Source organism: Peromyscus californicus, unplaced genomic scaffold (assembly GCF_007827085.1).
Source record: "Peromyscus californicus insignis strain IS unplaced genomic scaffold, ASM782708v3 Scaffold_13__1_contigs__length_99412109, whole genome shotgun sequence".
Classification (NCBI taxonomy): Eukaryota; Metazoa; Chordata; class Mammalia; order Rodentia; family Cricetidae; genus Peromyscus; species Peromyscus californicus.
The window spans coordinates 83,040,158-83,060,842 of NW_026294424.1; the positions used below are offsets into that span (position 1 = coordinate 83,040,158).

A 20,685-nucleotide genomic window follows, 5' to 3' on the forward strand; every position below is an offset into this window, starting at 1 on the left:
ATAAAGAATACCCATAAATATAAATAGCACACACAAATCACCAAGACAAAGAAGCACAATATGTAAGGGATGTAAGAGGAAATTCAAACAAAAACATAAAACTTTAGTCAATGTTGACAATTATGAAAATATAAATACTATTTTAAATAAATCATTAAATATCAAAGAAAATCACATCTGGGACATTCTCATACACTTCTGGTGACAATAAAGCTTGGGGCAATTAAACTAAGAGTTATAACCCAATTAAAGTATCTTACATGGGTCCAACATAAATAGCTACAAATAAATTCTTTTAATTTAAGATATGAAATTCCAAACGTTTTCCAAAGTAAGTAGCCACAAGGATTATTTATGTAATACTGATACTTGAAACGTGGCTTCATGAAAAATCTAACGTGTAAGACTCTAAAACACACTACTGTATAGTGGAAGACATGAGGATCAACACCAAGTTTCTGCCTTTAGTCCTGACAGTCCTACACTCTCAACTACTCCACCAATTCAAGGTAAAGATTCACAAGAAAGGAGAAAGGCACTACTTATCATAGCAGGCCTTCTCTGATACCACGTACTTTCTCAGAGGCACTTTGTAAAAGTTAGATCCAAATAAAGGGATGTCAGATTCACAGACCTTCTGAGTATCTAATAAAAAGTTGCATATAGCTACGATGTGGAAGGGGGAAAAATAGAAAAAAAAACCCTAAAATAAACAAATAAATCTTGCAATTTCAGGCGACTTACTCTATCCAGACTCCAAATCAACATCCCCTATTTTAAAGGCAATATATTCCTTTTAGCACAATAAAGAATAAATGAGTGATAAACAAATGAACATGTTTTGAATCAAACAAACCCATGTCAAATCCTGTTCTGACATTAGATATATATCCCTCACAAGGTCACTTAAATATATTTTAAACCAGTATCTTTGCCTGTAAAATGAATGTCCTAACATTCAAAAAAACATGGGTGGGGGGTGCTAATATCTGGAGGTCAAAGGACTGACTACCTGAGAGTTAGTTCCCTCCTTCCACCATGTGAGTTCCTGGGATCAAACTCAAGTCATCAGGCTTGACAGCAAACCTCTTTACCCTCTGAGCCATCTCACTGGCTGTCACAACATTTTCAATACTTCTGAAATTCACATTCCTTAAACAAAATATATAATCAACCACATATATACGTGTGTGTGTGTGTGTGTGTGTGTGTGTGTGTGTATAAAAAATATAATCTCATTCTTACATTTTATTAATCTGTTTACTCACTGGTAAATTTTTAGCTTACATGTCTTAAAACAGTTTTATTTACCATTGCTTATTCAATGAAGAATATTAAGCATACAGTAAGTACTCATTTGTTTGAATAATGAAATAAATGTGACATCCACTTCATAGGGTTATAGTGAAAATAAAATGAGAAACATGAAAACTTTATTAACTCCTTTCACTTTCTTAACAATGCTATAAAGTAGGGTCTATTATCACCATTTACATATAAGAAAATGAGCCATAGAGGTTAAGTAACTGGACCAAGACCACAAAACCCTTAAGGGATAGATCAAAGAACTGAATACAAACTCCACACATAGTCCGTGCTCATAACTATTAGCTAAGTCTTCACACAGTGGGCACTCAAGTACTAGTTTTCACTACGTTGTTAGAATATAAATATAAGTAGGAGGTTTAAATCACCTATCAGGCATTCAACAATTATTTTAAGTTAGGGAAGTTTCATAACTCAAGAGAGTAATTAAGAAATTGAAAGATGTTGCTGGGCATAGTGGCACAAGCCTTTAATCCCAGCACTTGAGAGGAAGAGGCAGGAGGATCTTGTTGAGGCCAGTCTGGTCTACAGGGTGAGTTCCAAGATAGCTGGAGTTATATATTGAGACCATGTCTTGAGAGAGAGGAGAGAGAGAGAGAGAGAAAGAAAGAAAAATTGAAATTGAAAGATGTTAAAATCCAAGCATCAGCTATTCACAGGCTCTGGCTACAAGAAAGGAAGTAACTCGTGGTTTCCTAAATGAACTCTGGATTCTCCCTAGAACTGGTACTAATTAACTGAACATGTCTGTATGCTGTTCCTTTTTCGTTCTGTTTTTAATCAAGTCCTCTTTAAACAGAAGATAAGACAATACTATTTCAAAGATCATCTATTTTACAAATAATGCTATATCAGTTGAAACAGAACTGGGAACAGTACAGGCAAGTTCTTTTGGCTATTCTGAGATTTCATGCATTTACAACAGAGGAACCTAACATTTTTTAATTAAAAGGAGGAGGAGGAGGAGGAGGAGGAGAAATTACTTTCAAGAGTCTAACTTGATTATTTTTCCCTTCTCTCTCCTTCTCTACTCTACCTTTTTTATAGCTGAAAGTCATCCTTTCAGTACTTGTTTACACTTGGGCCCACTGTCTAAATTCCTTCATTAAGTGTATCTCTTAATGTAAAAACCATACCTTTCCTACACATATAGGTAGAATTCTGATTGACTTCTACCATGCTTATATTTTCTGCCTCCCTCTTCAACAAAAATAGCGATCTCGAACTTAAAAGTTCTTTTATTTCCTCCCTCTGAATTCTGCTTTAAAAAAAGCTGTCTTCCACTCATATCAAAAGTGTGTTCAATAGAATGCAATGCTATTTCTGAAATGAAGCATAAACTCATGTAATTTCACCTTTTTCTTGTAATATTCAATTTAACACTCTAATTTCAAAAGAAATACAATGTGGTTTTTTTTATTTGGAAATATATTTTGTTCTTTACTAGTCAGTGGCCCATTGAAAGCTTAGAAAAATACATTTTCAACTTAAACCTAAGGTCTTGTGTCAAACAGAAGGGAAGACAGAGAGAGCTTTCAATCGCATATGTTCTTCCCAGGTACAGCTGAGGCTATGCAAACATCGGGCATTACCATCCTGTCTGAAACACTTTAGGGATACCTACTCTAATGTATAAATAGGAATTGCAACCAGGTACTTAAAGCTGTTGTTTAAATCCATTTTCCTTTTCTTCCATCTTTCCTCTTTCAACAGACAGACAATATCCAGCTAACATTTCTTCAAAACCACCAATGTATTTTTGTCATGTTAAATCATCCTTCACATCCATCATGTTTTCAAGTTTCAACACTGCAAAAGTATAAGCTTTCATATTCCCTTCTAATCTTCTGATTTTTTTATTGAAGAATTAGTTCAAGAATCATGTTATCTGCATTTTTAAACTGTGTAAGCCAAAACAATGAATTTGGAGAAAAGGGTAAAAAAGTACATTTCCAAGTCCTGAAAATTAAACTTCTGATGCCATGTCAGGACAATGAAAGTGGAAAGAAGCATTGCACAACTCACCCATCTGACTTACAGTGTACAGCACCCTAAGGTTTCCTCTTCACTTTGATCCACAAAGAATGGAGGCAAGTGCGGAGAGAAAAACTATTCCTTTTTGTCTTTCCTACTCATCATTTTTAATGGCTCAACTTTGACACATATTTCACTCAACAAATGACAAACCTATTGCTTATGCTTGTGCAGATGGCATTACAAAACACATTAAGAATCAACACTATCTTAGTTGGTCAAAGTTAATACATATAATACTTATTTTCAGAAGAAAAAAATCCAACCTACAAAATTAACATATCTACCAGCTTGAGCCATTTTCAAGGAATTATTAGGCCACGTTCCTTCCAGTGGACAAAACTACCTAGGTATGTAGAGTTCGCAGCAGAAAATTCTCTTAAGTATATGACCTTGCTCCAAACCAGAGCTTAAGGTTAGAAAACTTAAAATCTTCATACTGCATTTTGCTCACAGCTGTTAAACCTGAAATTCAGCACCAGATTTTGAAATAGGTCAGAAGGGAGACACAAGGAAATAAATCACTTTCAAAGTACTGTTCTGAGTCTCTAAAAACACTGATTCCTACTTTTGCAACTATCAGACACAACCAGTTTTAAGCCTTACTGGCCTTATTTCTTTTTAATAAAAAGGCTGAGCTGAAGTATGGGAAAATGCTTCCCACTTCTGAAATTTATAAAACTGGTTAATTCTAAGCATCAAAACAGAAAGGATTCCATCACATCTTTCTCGTCACTGTTTCAATATTAATGTTTGGTTTTCTCTTGTTTTGTTGTTTGTCTCTGGTGATTCTAAAGAAGCCTGGGCAACATATTATCCCAAAACATCCTATTAAATAAACTACCTACAGTACAAACTACCCAATCAAACCTACCACAACAGGCCAAACAGAAGTAACAGAAGGGAGAAGTTTTGGTGTATATATTCCTACTCTTAGAAGTCTACCATGTGGCTTCATCTAGGGTAAAAGTGAGTATCTTTGGTCTTATTGCTAACAGGTGAATCTCATTCCCTTTCCAAGGTGTTTCTCTATTTAAACAGAACCTAGAAAAAAGAAAAAAAGAAAGAAAAAATTATCTCAAGAGCAGGCTCTTACCAAACTCTATGTCTGGGGTAGGAAGGAAGTAGCAGGTAGTAGTTCTGATTAATTAAATTAGTCTTCTCTCTTAGAACTAAGTTTTAATCAACTCTTACAGCTGCCTTCCTCCACACTGACATGTTTAAAGCTTCCATTTCGGAGCGCTGACAAGACGGTTAGTTTCAGAGTTAATAACTGCTAAGTTTGAGTTGGCTATCAGTATGGTTCACTAAGCCTTTGGGTTAAAAGGCCTTCTTTGAGGAACAAGATCCTACAACGCCGCCTGTCTGTAGAGCCAGGAAAAAACTATTAACAGTTACGAAACCAGATCACTAGGACAAATCATAAGGCCTCCCCAATCACTACAACCAAGCCTAGGTGCAAAGCAGTCGCTTCTTACTCGTGTATTTGAAAAGGAAAAAGGAAAAAAAAAAAAAAGCGGGATCTGGTTTAATTATTTCTTACTAAGGGAGAGCCTGATGATGTATTTACGTATACACGTAGAGCATCAAGCAGAATTTTTATGTACTAAGTTATTTGTAAATGCATACGGATATATAAGATCGGTTCATCCAAAATCTTTCATAAATCGAGGACGGTAAGATCACTTCAGAAGCCACAACAGTTTATTAAGAAAAAAAAAAAAAGCCCTGCAGCCAAACAGTATGGAAAAGTACAGCTTCTCACGTGTCTCTCCCAGACACAAATACTTAGCTCCGAGTCCATTCCAACCTCACCACCCCTCCAGCACTGCTCTCCTCCACCTTACACTGACAGAAAACTACCAAGCTCGCAGTCGTTCCCCCGGAGACTCCCCTACCTATTATCTCACCCCTCCCGCCTTGGCTCCGCCCCCGCCCCGGGAATGAGGTGGCCTTACTGGCCCCAGAGAGACCACCCTCCCGCTCCAACGTGCAACCCGGGAATCTCCGCAATCCCCGGGCCCGTACCCGTGCGAAGCCGCCCTCGGAGAACCAGCTCCTCACCAACTCACTGCACTCTGTGGTCCTCCCACCCCCACGTGTCAGTTACCCTCCCCCACATTCCCACACCTCACGACTCAGGGCCGAGCAAAGAAAAGGGGGGCCGTCGAAAGCCCGGGCCCCCCAAGACGACAGATCGAAACCCAGAGAGAACTCGGTCCCACCGCCAGCCCCCCCCCCCGCTCCCACCCTCGGTCCTTCACGGTCCCTCCCTCCCCTCCTCGAGGTGAAACCAGGCCCTTGCCTCAGAAACCTCCTCTTCCTCGTCGTCGTCGTCCTCCTCTTCCTCGCTGTTGTTGCTGCTGGTGCCGCCGCCGCCGCCGCCTCCTCCTCCTCCTCCTCCTCCGCCGCCGCCGCCGCCGCCGCTGTTGTCGCTGTCGCTGCTGCTCTCGCTGCTGCTGGGGGGTCGGCAAGTCCGGTTCCGCTTGGCCTTGTGGTGCTGTGGCTGCTGCTGCTGCTGCGGCTGCTGCTGCTGCTGTGGCTGCGGCGGCTGCTGCTGCTGCAGCGGCTGCTGCTGCGGTGGCTTCTTCTTCAGGAGCAGGTCGCAGACTCGCACCATCCCACGAGGAGACGAGGCCGAGCGAGCCGCGCCGCCGACCTCCGCCGCCGCCGCCGCCGCCGCCGCCGTGGGGGGGGCCGCCACTGCCGCCGCCGCCGGGGGGCTCCCTTCTCCCTCAGCCGCCGCCGCCGGAACCGTCGCCTTCTCCATCCCCGCGGGAAGAAGGGGGAAGTGGGGGGGGGGGCGGACGGGGGAGGGGCGTGGGGGGCTCCGCTCTACCGCGACTTCGGCCGCGCCGGGGCCGACACAGCGCTCCGGGCCGCCGCCGCCGCTGCCGCCGCCGCCACCACCACCGCCTCGGTCACCTCTACTGCCGCCGCCGCCGCCGCCGCCGCTCCGCCAAGCTCTCACCTCGTCTCGCGATACTAAGGGCGGGGAGCTTGGCGATGGGAGGGAGGGAGGGAGAGGAGGGAGGGAGGGAGCGAGCGAGCGGGAGAGCGGGAGGGCGATATGGTGGGGGGGTGGAAGGGGTGGAAGGGGTGGCGAGGCGGAGCGCGAACGCCGTGCCCCGGGAAAGCCGAGCAAGCGTCCCGAAGGAGCCGCCGGGGGCAGTGTGGCTGGCGGAGCTTCCCGCCGGCAAAGAGACGGGGTCTGAGCGGGGACGGCCAGGCAGGGGCCGCGGGCGGGCGGGCGAGCGAGCGCCGGGCTGGCTTGTCTTCTCCTCGCTACTTCCCCCCCACACACAGCCCTGCAGCCCTCCCTCCCTCCTTCCTTCCTTCCTGGCTTCTGATTAGAACGCAGCCGCAGGCGGAAGCGCCCGTGACGCCATCAGCCCGCGCCGCGGCGGCCGCGCGCCGACCGCGGCTTCCCGGTCCAAAGTGCGGACTCGACGGGCGCGGAGTCGGGGGGGCTCCCGCCGCGAGCGTGGCTGGGGGCAGGGGTAGGGGGGGAGTTCAGGGAAGCCCGGGCTGCGGAATGGGGAGCAACTGGGCCCTGGCGGAATGAGGGGCGAGCGCGGAAGCTCGGGGCAGCTATGCTGAGTGGGAGGCCCGGCTTCCAGATCCGGGAGGTGGGACCTCGCCCCGGACCTCCTGGACAGACTTTTCCTGCCTGGCCATTTTTCTTCAGAGGGCTTGGGATCTTCAGAGATGACTTCGTGTAAGGAGAGAGACTCCTATCGGGTTCAAAAAAAAAAGAAACTGAGCTTCCCCTCAGCTGTATCTTGCAGCGGTCATGTCCTCACTTTATACAGCTCCCTAGCCAGAGTTTAGTCTCATCATAAACTTCCTGAACCTGAGTTTTACACGTTTGTGATAGGAATTTAGCGGAGTCTTAAGACCATAGAGTTCTGAAGAGGTAAATTAGGGAGCTGTGCCAGCATTGTATGCAACTCTCGGTCTGGATTCTGAGTTCATTTTAAGTACCTGAAAAAAAACGTGCAGACCGTTTGAAATGTAGCTTTCCTCTTGAAACAGGCTCCAGTGTAGCCCAGGCTATCCTTGACCTGGCGCTCTTCCTTACTCTGCCTCCCGAGTGCTGAGTTGATATAGGTCTGTACACCCACCATGTCGTGTTTGTGTAGCTTATTGAACTCGGAATTAGCCATTTCTGGTCTAGTACGAGTAGTGGCATAAGGAAAAGGAAGCAAACATCAAAGACAGATGTACTGGCACGAGATAAAAAATGAATGCCTCAACTGACAGAGTTGCCATTTTAAGATTGCTAAGTTTAGCTGAGTGCCTGATTTTTTTTTTCCCATTTTCTTCTTTTTAGCACTAGCATACCATATGAAATGTGGGCAGTTGCCAGTACTCTACTGAGTACCACAGAAGAATTGGGGATGACTAAATCAATTCATTCAAGCAAAAACTCATCATGTGCCTACTATGTGCGTAATCTGTGAAATCAAACTCTGTTTCCAGGGGCTGCTCTGGATAGTGGGTGCTGTGTAAATATACATACAACATGCTAACCGTCTGCCTGCTACTTTCCACTGTTCGTTCAATTCTGGTGCAGGAAAAAAAAAACAAACAACTATTAGGTCTCTTACAACCTTAGGTTGTATGGTTTGGGCTGGATCTTGTCCATTTTATGTATTCAGCAACACCTTTGCCTCACTTTCCACTTGAATACCTTTGGCAATCTTTAAATCCCAGCCCCATTGCATGATATGACTGACTTCACATTTCACAAGAAGACTAAGGCCACTGACTACAAATTCCTTCCATTTCCCAGATGCTAGAAATGTGCTGATCTTTTGTCAGTGTTGAGATAATGGCAAAACTCCTTGCCATTATGCAAGGTCAACTCTCCAACTATATTTCAGTTCCAGTCCCCCCCATCCTCTTTTTTCTGATTTTAGTCCTTCACAAATTGTGGCTCTTTTTTGGTAACTTTTACTCAGTTTTATTCTTTCACGGGGATTTTCTTTTAAAAAATAATTAGATCTGGTGTCCTCTTTGCTATCAAAATTTACTCATCAACTCTTGGTAGTCTGCTGTATCTGTCCTACTATCAAAATTGATCTTTAATGCAGTTTTATTACTTGGGAAGAAAATCTTGCTTTATTGTTTAGAAATGAGATGATGATCTTGTTGGGACTTGTCAGATAAGGCCAAAGTATTATTATACTCAAGTCCCCTGGCATGGCTTTTATCTATTTTAAATAGTTTTTTTTTTTTTTGTGTGTGTGTGTGTATATATATATATATATATATATATATATATATATATATATATATATATATAATATTTTCTCTCTTTGGTAGCTGTGTAGGCAATACCAGCTGGCCATTAATTTTTCCCTGGGCACACAGATAAACTAAATCTCACGTTTTCTTCGAGTTCTTATGTCCAAGTGATCGAGTTCTAGAAAAGGTATGAATGGCAGCAATGTGCTCATTTTCAGGCTTGATGGAGTCCTACTGAGCTTATGTTCCACTGTCTTGATACCAGTGAGCGTGTAACCTTGAAGCCATATTGCTGCTGATCTCAGAATCGGAAGAGAGAGTTTGAGTAGCTGCAGCACTATTGTAACAAGAGGGCCACCCCAGTTAGAAACACCCTTTTTTGTACTTCTAGGAAAGAAACTTGAGGTTTGAGAATGTTTGTGTATTAGGAACTAAAATTAACCATAATGCAGAAAATATGTATCAGGAATGGAGTACTGCTAAGCAAACAATATGTTAGATAGGTATTGGGTTGGTCAATGACAAGCAATGTGTTGCAGTGCAATGTCTACTCTTCAGTCGGCCAAACGTAGAACTAAGTATTTCTGTTTTGGCCTTTGCCTCCAAAACTTTCAACTAAGAAATAAATTTAGAGATAATGCAGCTGAGTTATCTGTCTCCTTGCCCTCAAATCTCATGTCAGTGGGTGGTTCCACACTAGAGCTTATTTGTCAGACTTTGTTAGCAGTGTGTGTATGTTCATCAAGAGATGCATGAAATGATTGGGCCAGGCTTTTCCAGTGATACTTTCCCCCCCTATTTTCAACTCTCCACCCCTACACTTCCAGATACAATTCCAGGGTAATAGCTTATTAACTTAGTCAGGTAGACAGCTGGCTACATGCAATGCATGTAGGAACACAAGGCATCAGATTAATAAATTATCTCTGCTTTTGACTTCTAAACCACATTCACCAAAACGTCAAAATGATCAGCTGCCAACTAAAATTTCACCAGAATTGTGCTAACTGAAATACCGAATCTTCCAAAGTCCTGTGATTGTTTAGTTCTAACACACTCTGTGGACAAATTGCTTTCCAGAGAGAAAACAAGACCATTAGCACAAGGACTGTGAACTTGATCTGCTAGTTCAGTGTGTCCTCAGCCTTGAAACCCGTACCACACAACCCCCCCAGGGTTTAAGATGCAGTAATTGAGCAAAACTTTGGTATGTCTTTCATTTGAGAAGACAGTATTTCAGTTGTCTTGGACTATGGTATTTTTGAAATTTTTATGTATAGAAAAGAACATCCAAAGATTGGGATTTAGTGAACAGTTGTTGGTTTTATTTAATTTTTACCCAGTTTTTCAGGAAATGCCTTTTGTCTACCTGAGGAGGCTGTCAGTTATGATTCTTTTGTCTCCCTCCCACAAAGACACAGGCATAGGAGCCACACCATGGTTTGGAAGTCAACAGTAAAATGTTTGCTAAAGTTGCCATTGCTGCTGGTCACCTTTGAAACAGTGCAGAGTCAGCCCATGTACCCAGCAGTGAAAACACTGGGAGCAGGTTAGAGTAATAGAGTCAGAGTTCAGATACTGTCCTTTAAAACCCATTGCCTTTTTTAAGTGAACACGAAGTCTGCCTCTCTGCTCAGCTATTATACCATCCTCACTCAAGCTACTCTAGATAAATTCTTCATTTGTAGCGTCCTGGATTCATGTAGTTTTCTGGAGAGCAATGATTCATTTTAGAGAATGTTAATGTCTTAGGGTTTCTATTGCTATAAAGAAACATCATGACTGTAGCAACTCTTATAAAATAAAACATTTAATTGGGGTGGCTCACTTACAGTTTCAGAGGTTCAGTCCGTTATCATCATGACAGTGTGCAGGCAGATGTGGTGCTGGAGTAGTAGCTGAGATACCTACATCTGCAGGCAACAGGAAGTCGACTGAGACACTGGGCAATATCCTGAGCATAGGAAACTGCAAAGCCCGCCCCCACAGTGACACACTTCCTCCAACAAGGCCATACCCACTCCAACAAGGCCACACCTAACATTGCCACTCCCTATGAGATTATGGGGGCCAATTACATTCAAACTACCACAGTTAACAAGGATTGCCCCTCTCTATCTTAGTGCATTTTTTTCATTACAGAAATAAAATACTGGAGGCGGGCTGCCTTTTTTTTTTTTAAGCTGTTTGTTTAGCTTACAATTTGGAAGCTGAAAAGTCCAAGACTGGGTATTCTTACTAGGTGAGCCTCTGGTGAGTATTTAACAGCACCATGGTTGGAGTAAGCATGAGAGCTTACTTCTTCAAACAAAAGAGCTATTCATGGGCTTGGTCCAATTTACTCTTACTCATGTGAAAATATTCTTAGTCCTTTCAAAAGGTAGAACTTTGACTGACCTATATACCTCCTATTAGGTCCTACTCAAATGTCACACCAACACATGTTACTCTAGAAGATACTCAACCCATAACCAAACTGCAGTATCCCACCACAAAGATACTTCATCATCTTCCTTTGAGAAACTATACTTAATTTGATCAAGGAAGATGGTGGGTTGGTTGGTTGTGTTTTATGAGCCAGGGTCTTGTAGCCCAGTCTGGCCTCAAATTTGCAATGTAGTGGAGGCTGTCCTTGAGCACCTGATTATAGGGTAAAAATGGGCCAAGGAAAAAACACCCTGCACCTGACTAGACCTGAGACCTGGGCCAAGGAAAAACACCCTAACCTTGACTTACCCCAGGATCAAGGATTGAAATCCCACCAATCCCTGAGCTTGCCCCAGAGTCAGGCTGCAGAATTTCACCAATCCCTGAGCACAAAATCTCACCAATTCCTGAGATCTCTGAGCACGAAACCTGAGCACAGAATCAAACCAATCCCTGAACTTGCCCCGGAATCAGACCACAAAATTCCACCAATCCCAAGTCATCCTGGAAACCACCACCCCCACACCCGCCCAAGAAATCCTATATAAGGTCTGTACCCTGTTTAGTTTGCTGCTGTTTCTCACCCAAGGCAGTCATCCTTCTGCATTCTTCCTTCCCAATAAATCTCTTGAGTGAGATTTTGTTGTGCGGTGTGACATTTTCACCAGAGTGGAGTAACAATTTTAGCAGAGCAGAGCAGAACTGCAACACACTTTCATTGGGGGAAACTTTCCCCTAGTGGAGCACAGCTGTAACAACTTCTCTGGGAACCCCCCTGGTCCCCCCTGCTGGAGCAGAATTGTTACACTTGCACTGGGGAAACCTTTACTTGGAGCAGGGCTGTAAGTTCCTACACTTAAGGTGACTTTGCGGTATTCCTTGGCTCCAGACTGCGAGGATACCTTCGCACTGGAGCTACAATGCTTACACTGAGCCTCCTGCTTCAGCTTCCCAAGTGCTGGGATTCCAGACATGCACGACCACACACAGCTGTAGATTACATTTGGAGCCCCAACTTTACCTGATGCTTTGGGTATTAGCCATCTATTATTAAAGTTTCCAAGGGAGTCCCAGTGTAAGAGTTTCCTTTGTGTTGCCTAATTTCCAAAAGGTTTGGGGGGAGAAAAACAAAGGAATGCAAATGAAGGCCAAAATATCACCATATTAGTGATAGTAGCCAAGTTACCTGATGTTGCTTATTCATCACTAATAGAAATAGGAAAACAGGACTGGAGAAGGAAAGAGCACATCCTGCTCTTGCAGAGGAACTGAATGAAATTCAAGGTGTCCATGTCAGGTGGCTCATAGCCACCTGTATTTACAATCCCAACGGATCAAACACAAACACTTCTAGCACACACACACACACACACACACACACACACACACACACACACACACACAAAGACACAATATAAAATAAAACAAATCTTAAAACACTCAAATCATATATATATATATGGCAGGTTGCCTCCCAGAATAAGAAAAAGTTACACCTGCAGTTCCCAGCAATGTTTGAGAAAGACAGCATGAAGGACTGAAAGAGAATTTGATCTCTGGACAGCCTGATTATGTGATTAGAAAACAGCTTAAATCACACATTCTTCACAGATTTAGTAATTATACTACTCACTGGCCTCCGCACATGTAGAATAGATCAGGAATGAATCATGAATCATGATTCTTTTACAGAGAGCAACATCAATGGAAGCAGACAAGATTCTTTTCCCACCAGCTTCATTGACCATTTTCTTATTTCCCATCATAAACTTTTGACTATTCTTACTAAGTGTTTTATAGGTCTTTCTTCTTCATGATTCTTAAAATTCAGGAGTTCCCCATAAGTTCAGACCTTTTCCCTGTTTTTATTTTGCCTCTCCCTGTATTTTCAGTTCCCCCAACCATGCTTAAGGATAATGATTCTACTGCCTTTATTCCTAACCCCATTAAGATCCAGAACTACCAATGGACACTAGCATGTGTAAGCTAATATTTCCTGAACTTTTCTCCAATCTAAATATACTCAAGATTACTAAGTCCTAACCCCCTGTCCTAGTTAGTTTTATATCAACTTGACACAAACTAGAGTTATCTGAAAGGAGGGAACCTCAATTGAGAAAATGCCTTCATAAGATCTGCCTGTAAGGCATTTTCTTAATTAGTTATGGATGGGGGATGGCCAAGCCTATTGTGAGTGTGACCAGGCCTGGACTGGTAGTCCTGGGTTCTCTAAGAAAGCAGGTTGAGCAAACCATGGAAGCAAGCCAGTAAGCAGCAGCCCTCCATGGCTTCTGCATCAGCTCCTGCCTCCAGGTTTCTGCTTGAGTTCCTGTCCTGCTGAAATGATGAATCTTGCTGTGGCGGTGTAAGCCAAACAAACTCTCTCCTCCCCAAGTTTCTTTGGTCATGGTGTTTTATCACAGCAACAATAACCTTAACTAAGACAGAAGTTGGTACCAGAATAGTGGGATATTGTTGTGACAGACTTGACCATGTTGATTTGGGGGAGGATTGTGAACAGACTTTGGAACTTTGGGCTAGAAAAGTCATTGAGTGTAGAGAGCTCTGTGAGCTGTTCTGTGCGAGCTTGGAAGATAAGAATGTTGAGAGCAGTGCAGACAAAGGAGGCCTGGCTTGTGAAGTTTGAGAGGGACTTTTTGTGTGAAGAATCTGCAGTTCTGGTTAGCTGGGGCTGAAGAATGTGCTGTAATTAACAAAAGACCAGAACTACTAAGGCAGAACTTTGTTTTGCTGGTTGCCTGGGGTTGAGAAGTGAGCAGTGATTAAGCAGAGACCAGCATCACTGAGGCGAAATCTTCTGGGAAGTGTTTCCTGAGAGCAAACTGAAGCTGGGTTCCAGAGGTAGCCAATGTTGTGCCTCACATTGGCAGCTTTACTTGGTAGTGTAAGAATCACCCAGGTGGTACTGGTTTTGAAGGCATGAAGGGGTCATGGAGTGCAGGTGAGGTTTGGCACTGTGAGAGGCCATTGGTGAAGGTGCAGCCTCAGTAGCAGTTGAAGAGCTGGGATTGAAGGGGTCACGCAGACAAGTTGAGGCTTGGCGCCATGAAGAGAGCCTATGAGAGACTATTGGTGAAAGTGTAGCCCAGTTGCAGCAGAAGACCCCAGCTGCACTATGGGGTGACAACCCAGAACAGCAGCAGTGAAGTGGAGCCTAGAAGACAAGCTGTGTGTGCTGCAGAGGGCAGAGCCAGAGAAGTGACCCAAGTCCTTTGGAGGAGTCCAGAAGATCCTGAGTGAATCCCAGGTAACTGGACGTTGAGTCGTTTACACTTTTCGAGTTTGGCTTTGCTTTGTTCACATTGTGACTGTGATCTGGTACTTCCCCCTTGAAGCACAAAAGTATGTATTTTTTTATGTTATAGGAGCTGAGAGACTAAAAGAGACTTTTAGGTTTTAAAAGAAACTTTGGATTTTTAAAGTGTCTGAATTTGTAAAAACTGTGGAACTTTTAAAGTTTGTAAAATGTTTCATGTTGTGATGTTGATATTAGTAGGTGCTCTTGGGAATAAACAAGAACGGAATGATTATGGCTTAACAGTGGTAGATATGTGTGTCAAGTTGAAAAGTAGTCAATTATCATAACTCGTTTTATGTCAACTTGACACAATTTAGAGTCGTCTGAAAGGAGGGAACCTCATTTGAAAAAAAATGCCTTCATAAGATCTGGTTGTAGACACACAAGAGAGCGGGCCCTGCACACACACACACACCCCGAACAGCACACTAGAGCTGATCCGGGGGCTGGGGCACCCTGAGTGCATGAGAGCTGGAGAGCTGACTCCCTACCTCCCCCGTATATCCTCTGCAGCATTTGGGGGGTGGGTGGACAAATAGTAGAGCTGGCCCTGGTGGTGTGAGGGTAAGTGACCTGGATCTGAGGACCTGAGAGCAGGAGCACTGGCCCCGCCCCTTGCTGCAGGCTGCATTGGGTGAGCTAGCTGAGGCAGTGCTGGAGAGCTCACCCGGGTAGTGATGATGAGGGAAAGCCGGCAGGCTGACCAATCCAGTTATTACCCAGGCCCAGAACCAGGGCTATGAGTTGGCCCACTCCAATGTCCACCGCATCTATGAACTGTTGGAGCCTGTGAAAAGGACGAACCTGCTGATCCAAAACTTCAGGATCTCCAGGACACAGGACAACAACAGGATATCCAAGAGGAGCCCCAGAGAGAGCACATTATCAATAGTGTAGGAGAAACCAGAGGCTTCGAACCAGACCAATGACTCATAGCAATGAGCACTTACAAGTAAAGATGAATGGACTAAAGGGTAAACTGTTTGACTCAGCGTTCAGGCCACACTACAGCTTCCATGACGAGATTCTTCTCCTTTTTTTTTGTTTTTTTGTTTTTTTTTGGTTGGTTTGGTTTCTGGTTTTTAAATTTTGTTTTGGGATTGGGAGGTTGCATTGGCAGAGGGCTGAAGCAAAGTGACGGGAAGATAAGTGGGATCAGGATGCATGATGTGAAATCCACAAAGAATCAATAAATAAAAAAAAAACCTGTAGGACAAGTCTGTAGGGCATTTTCTTAATTAGTGATTGATGGGGGATGGCCAAACCGATGGTGGGTAGGATCATCCCTGAGCTAGTGGTCTTGGATTCTCTAAGAAAGCAGGCTGAGCAAGCCATGGAAGCAAGCCAGTAAGTAGCAGCCCTCCATGGCTTCTGCATCAGCTCCTGCCTCCAGGTTTCTGCCCTGCCTGAGTTCCTGTCCTGACTTCCTCAGTGATGAATCTTGCTGTGACAGTGTAAGCCAAATAAACGGTTTCCTCCCCAAGTTTCTTCGGTCATGATGTTTCAACACAACAATAGTAATCTTAACTAAGACCACCAAGTCCCTGTATTTAATTACCCTTTTTGTTCTTATAGCCACTGCTTTAATTTGACTACTTTTTCACCTATCCTATCCTGTAGCATAGTCAAATCTTCCTGCTTCGAATGCCCATGCTACTCCACTGTATCCTCCATACTGCCACCTGACTCACCCTTGCAAGAATGATTCAAATCTGAACAAGAACAGAAAACAACATATATTCATTATAGAGCATTAAGAAATATAAATGGTGGCCAGGTAGTGGTGGTGCGTGCCTTTAATCTCAGGACTTGGGAGGCAGAGGCAGGTGACTCTGAGTTCCAGGACAGCCAGGGCTATACAGAGAAACCCTGTCTCGAAAAACAAAACAAACTAACCAAACAAACAAAATACAAAAGGCATGCACACAAGAATATCAATCAGATATAGCCATTGTTGACATTTTCATAAAGGCCTTTGCATAGTTTTTTTTCTTTCTGATTTTTAACAACACGAACAACAACAAAGTCCACTGCTGTATTTAGTGGGATTCAAAAACAACAATGAATGTAACTTTTTTAATCATTTTATGGAACTGTCATCTATAATATATAATGAATGTGTGATACATATGTCAGTTTATTTCAGACAAATTTTGCTTTATAGCCAGATCAGGCAGATGACCATGCTATGTTGTCATGATGATATTTCAAGGTTGTTAGATGCTTTTTATACAGTCATGCTTTATAAAGTCCTCACAGTTTAATCTAGTCTTTTCTACTTCTTTATGTCAACTGCTTTGGTTGGGTTGTGTGTGTGTGTGTGTGTGTGTGTGTGTGTGTGTGTGTGTGTGTGTGAATTTTGTTTAAATTTTGACAGTGGTCTTCGAGTTTCTATTGCTGTGAAGACACATCATGACCACAGCAACTCTTATAAAGGAAACCCGTTTAATTGGAGTGGCTCCATTACAGTTCAGAGGTTCAGTCCATTATCATCATGGCAGGGAGCATGGCAGACATGGTGCTGGAGAAACAGCTGAGAGTTCTACGTCTTTCAGGCAACAGGAAATTGTCTAAAAGTCACACTGAGGGAAGCTTGAGCAAAAGAGGCCTCAAAGCCTGGTCCCTGCAGTGACACACTTCCTCCAACAAGACTACACCTACTTGAACAAGGCCACACCTCCTAATAGTGCCATTCTCTATGAGCTTATGAGGCCATTTACATTCAAACTACCACAGCATCTGAGCTAGAAATGAATATTTTACCCAACATAACGGATTTTTTTTAGTATACCCTCTTTGTACCAGGCACTGTGTTAGATGAGAAAATGGTTTGCAACCCAGACATAGTCCTCACACCTTGAAGGGAGTACTGGTGACGTGAGAGAGGCATGCAGGAAGCACCGAAAATCTGACCTGGGAACTTCTGTTTGGGGAAGTGGGACCTGATGAGGCAGGACAGAGGGAAAACAGACACACTTTGATGGTTGAAGAGATCGCAAGGTGTAGCAATAGATCCTGCTTTGAATAGAGATCTGTCATAGGAAGTACTTAGGAGGGAGAAAGAGGGAGAAGGAGAGTGCAAAGGATATATTTAGACAAAGGAGCACTATGCAAAAATCTCTTTGAAAAGGAGGCATGGGGGCCAGTGAACGTAAAGTTGGTTACCACCAAGCCTGAAGACTTGAGTTGGAGCTCAAGGATCCTCAAGACAGAGGAGAGAACTGACTCCTACAAGTTGTCCCTGACCAGTATCCATGTGCTGTGGCATGTATCTTCCCATGCATGCATGAGCAAGCATGTGTGCATGCACAGGCGCGCACACACACACACACACACACACACACACACACACACACACACTAAATTCACTCATTAATTAAAAACTTATTGAGAAAAGGATGTATTGGCTTGGGGGTGTGGCTCTGTGGTAAAGTATTTACCTAGATGCAAGAAGCACTGAAATTGAACTCCAGCACCAGAGCTGATAGATAGATAGATAGATAGATAGATAGATAGATAGATAGATAGATAGATAACTGATATTAAGCTATATCAGAAGATCAGAAGCATGGAAGGTGAGTGAAAACTGTTCACAAGATGAGTCTGGAAAGATGGGAGAAGACAGGGCACACAGGCCTTGTGCTAAGGATCTTAACTTATGTGTGGAGCTGGACTCTCCCTCTCCTTTCTCTCTCCAATTTCTTGATCAATGACTGTGATCTTTTTCTTAAATGGCATCCTTCTCTTTTGTCACTCATGCTTTATGTGACATGGTTATGTGCTCCCCTTTTCCCCAGTGGTCATTGTTTTGTAAAAGTAATGATTTTCTTAGTTCACTGTTCTAGAACTGCTGACAAGTGAAATTCCTTAAGCTGTGGTCTAGGGAATGACAGTCTAGTTCTAGAATACAATCATGATTAACTACTGAGCACTTTAGAATAGTAGAATTGCTACATAAATAATTGTTATTTGTTATGTAGCCTAGGCGGGCCTCAAACTCTCAATCCTCTGACCTCAGTTCCTCAAGTGTTGAGATGGTAGGCACATGCCACCATGCTCAGATCTAGTATCACAATTATTTTAGGCTAAATTTTCTTTTACACAAATTTTTATTTAGACTGAAATTAAAATCAGTATTGCTTTTCTACATGTCCTCCTATGTTGGATAAAGGAAAGATAAAGGGATGGAAAAGCTGAGATTAGTGGATTATCCAGAAAGAAAAGGAAACTATCCCAAGGATAATGAACAACAAAATAATCTGCATTAAGTTTTGCTTACTATGTAAATGAGCTACCTACAGTTAAATTTTGTGTTCCATTTTATGTTGGTTAGCAACGCCTGTCCTTTGCAAGACTTAAAGTGGATATTGCATAGACTTCTGTCCAGTGAGGTATGTGTTCCTGAATTTCGTAACTTGTTTTTTTGGTTTTTTGAGACAGGGTCTCTCTATGTAGCTTTGTTCCTTTCCTGGAACTCACTCGGTAGCCCAGGCTGGCCTTGAACTCACAGAGATCCGCCTGGCTCTACCTCCCAAGTGCTGGGATTAAAGGCGTGTGCCACCACCGCCCGGCTGTAACTTTTGAACTAGATGTCAAGAGAAACGTTTTCAGGGTGGAGATTCAGAACAAGTCAGAATATTAACAAAATTATCAAAGGAACAATTGTGAACTTGTATCTTTCTCAAGACAAGCCCATTGGAAACTTGGGAAGTGTCGTAGAGATGGGAAGAATTAGGGAATTTGGAGGGTGTAATTTATGTGCGCTGTGTGAGTGTGTGTGGGTCCAGGTGCCTTCGGGGCTGCTGGCGCTGGAATTGCAGGCAGCTGTGAGTCACCAAACATTGAGTGCCGGGAACCAAACTTATATCCTCTGCAAGAGCAGTGTGGATTCAACCTCTGAACCATCTCTCTGGTCCCAGAATCTAGGGAATTTTAAGGGAAGAGTCCACCCACTGAAATTCACACAAGAAACCAACCAGATATCTTCCTGGAACCCCAAATAAGCAAGCATTTAGATCATACCACTTAACCAAGAAAATAAAATACAAGCCTTTGCATCTTCACACATAACAGTAGTTTTAAAAGGCAGGCAGAGTTTCTATAGCACACATTAAGCTTAGACGATGCCACTTTATGCTGGTAACAAGGAAAAGGCCTGGCCAAACAAAACAGCTATTTTTAGATTGGCCAGAAGAATGAGTTCAGTGAGAACTATCGCCCCAAGATTGGCAAGTCCAAGATGGACTGGTAGATGCAGAGAACTCTAAGTTAAGAGATATCTGGGGGACCCAGTGCTTGGTTAGGAAAACCAGCTGTAACCCGTGAGCTTGCTGAAGACACTCCAGGGGATACTCCAGGGGAACAGTCACTGGGGAGAGGGTGCACACTTGCCCTCTCTAAACACTACCAAGTCCCATTTCTATGCAGGATAGCAGAGAGAAAAAAAAAACCCTTTTTCCTGTTGGGGGTTGGGGAGGGGCATACTTTGGAAATACATCAGAGCATTCTGGTACCAGAATTCTGCCCTCAGGAGAAATGACTTAACTTGCTGGGTTTCATTAACGCAAACAACTCCAGTTGCCTCGAATGGTAGAGGGAAATAAATATCTGCCTAGGGGTTATTTAGGATAAAATGGTGAGAGTTCACAGTGTCTGGTTACAGGCTCACTAACAACAGCCAGAGACTTGGTCACAAGACTGTAAATGGCTCCTCCCACCTCCCATGGCATGTCTATAGTTCCTTTGACTCAGTATACCATGGTCACCTTTCAGCAAAATGACATGGCATAAAAGGCAAAGCACCTTAGATTTGACAGGAAGCTTCCTGAATTTTTGTTTGCTTTCCCAACAGTTCTAGCAATGGAAGTAGAAGAGCTTATGGACACACTTTGGAGATGGCTTAAATTTAGCAGCATCTTCCTGATCTTGGCACAGACAGTGCTACCTTGGTAGTTCTCTTCTAAGGTGGAGATTCAGTTGTTAATTTTGGAAGATGCTCTGAAATCCATTCCGTCTATCCAGCACAGGAATCCTACAACCATTTAATATCTTATAATACAGCCCTTTCTGTTCAGACTTGCATGCTTTCTTCTCCCTGTGGCCTAACCCTCCCCAATGGAGTGTACTACAAGTGGATACTGACAACTACCTCTCAAGAAGATGGGAGTCTCAGGGTGATGGCCCAGTAGGTAAAGGTACTTGCCACTAAGGCTGACAACCTGAGTTCAGTCCACAGGACTCAAATGGTGGGCAGAGAGAGAACAGACTCCTGAAAGTGGTGCTCTGACCTGAAAATGGTGCTCTGACCTACATGAGATAATGCATAAGCA

The 20,685-nt window shown here is 43.3% G+C and overlaps 1 protein-coding gene across 1 annotated transcript in view; it reads right to left on the reverse strand.

The window, feature by feature from the left end:
• Nucleotides 1-6,168, reverse strand: part of Ankrd17 (ankyrin repeat domain 17) — a 135,248-nt gene extending 129,080 nt beyond the window's left edge. The window contains 1 exon segment of the mRNA XM_052735342.1: nucleotides 5,666-6,168. Coding sequence (XP_052591302.1) covers nucleotides 5,666-6,130 — 465 coding nt within the window. The 5' untranslated portion in view covers nucleotides 6,131-6,168.
• Between the last annotated feature and the right edge of the window lie 14,517 nt (nucleotides 6,169-20,685).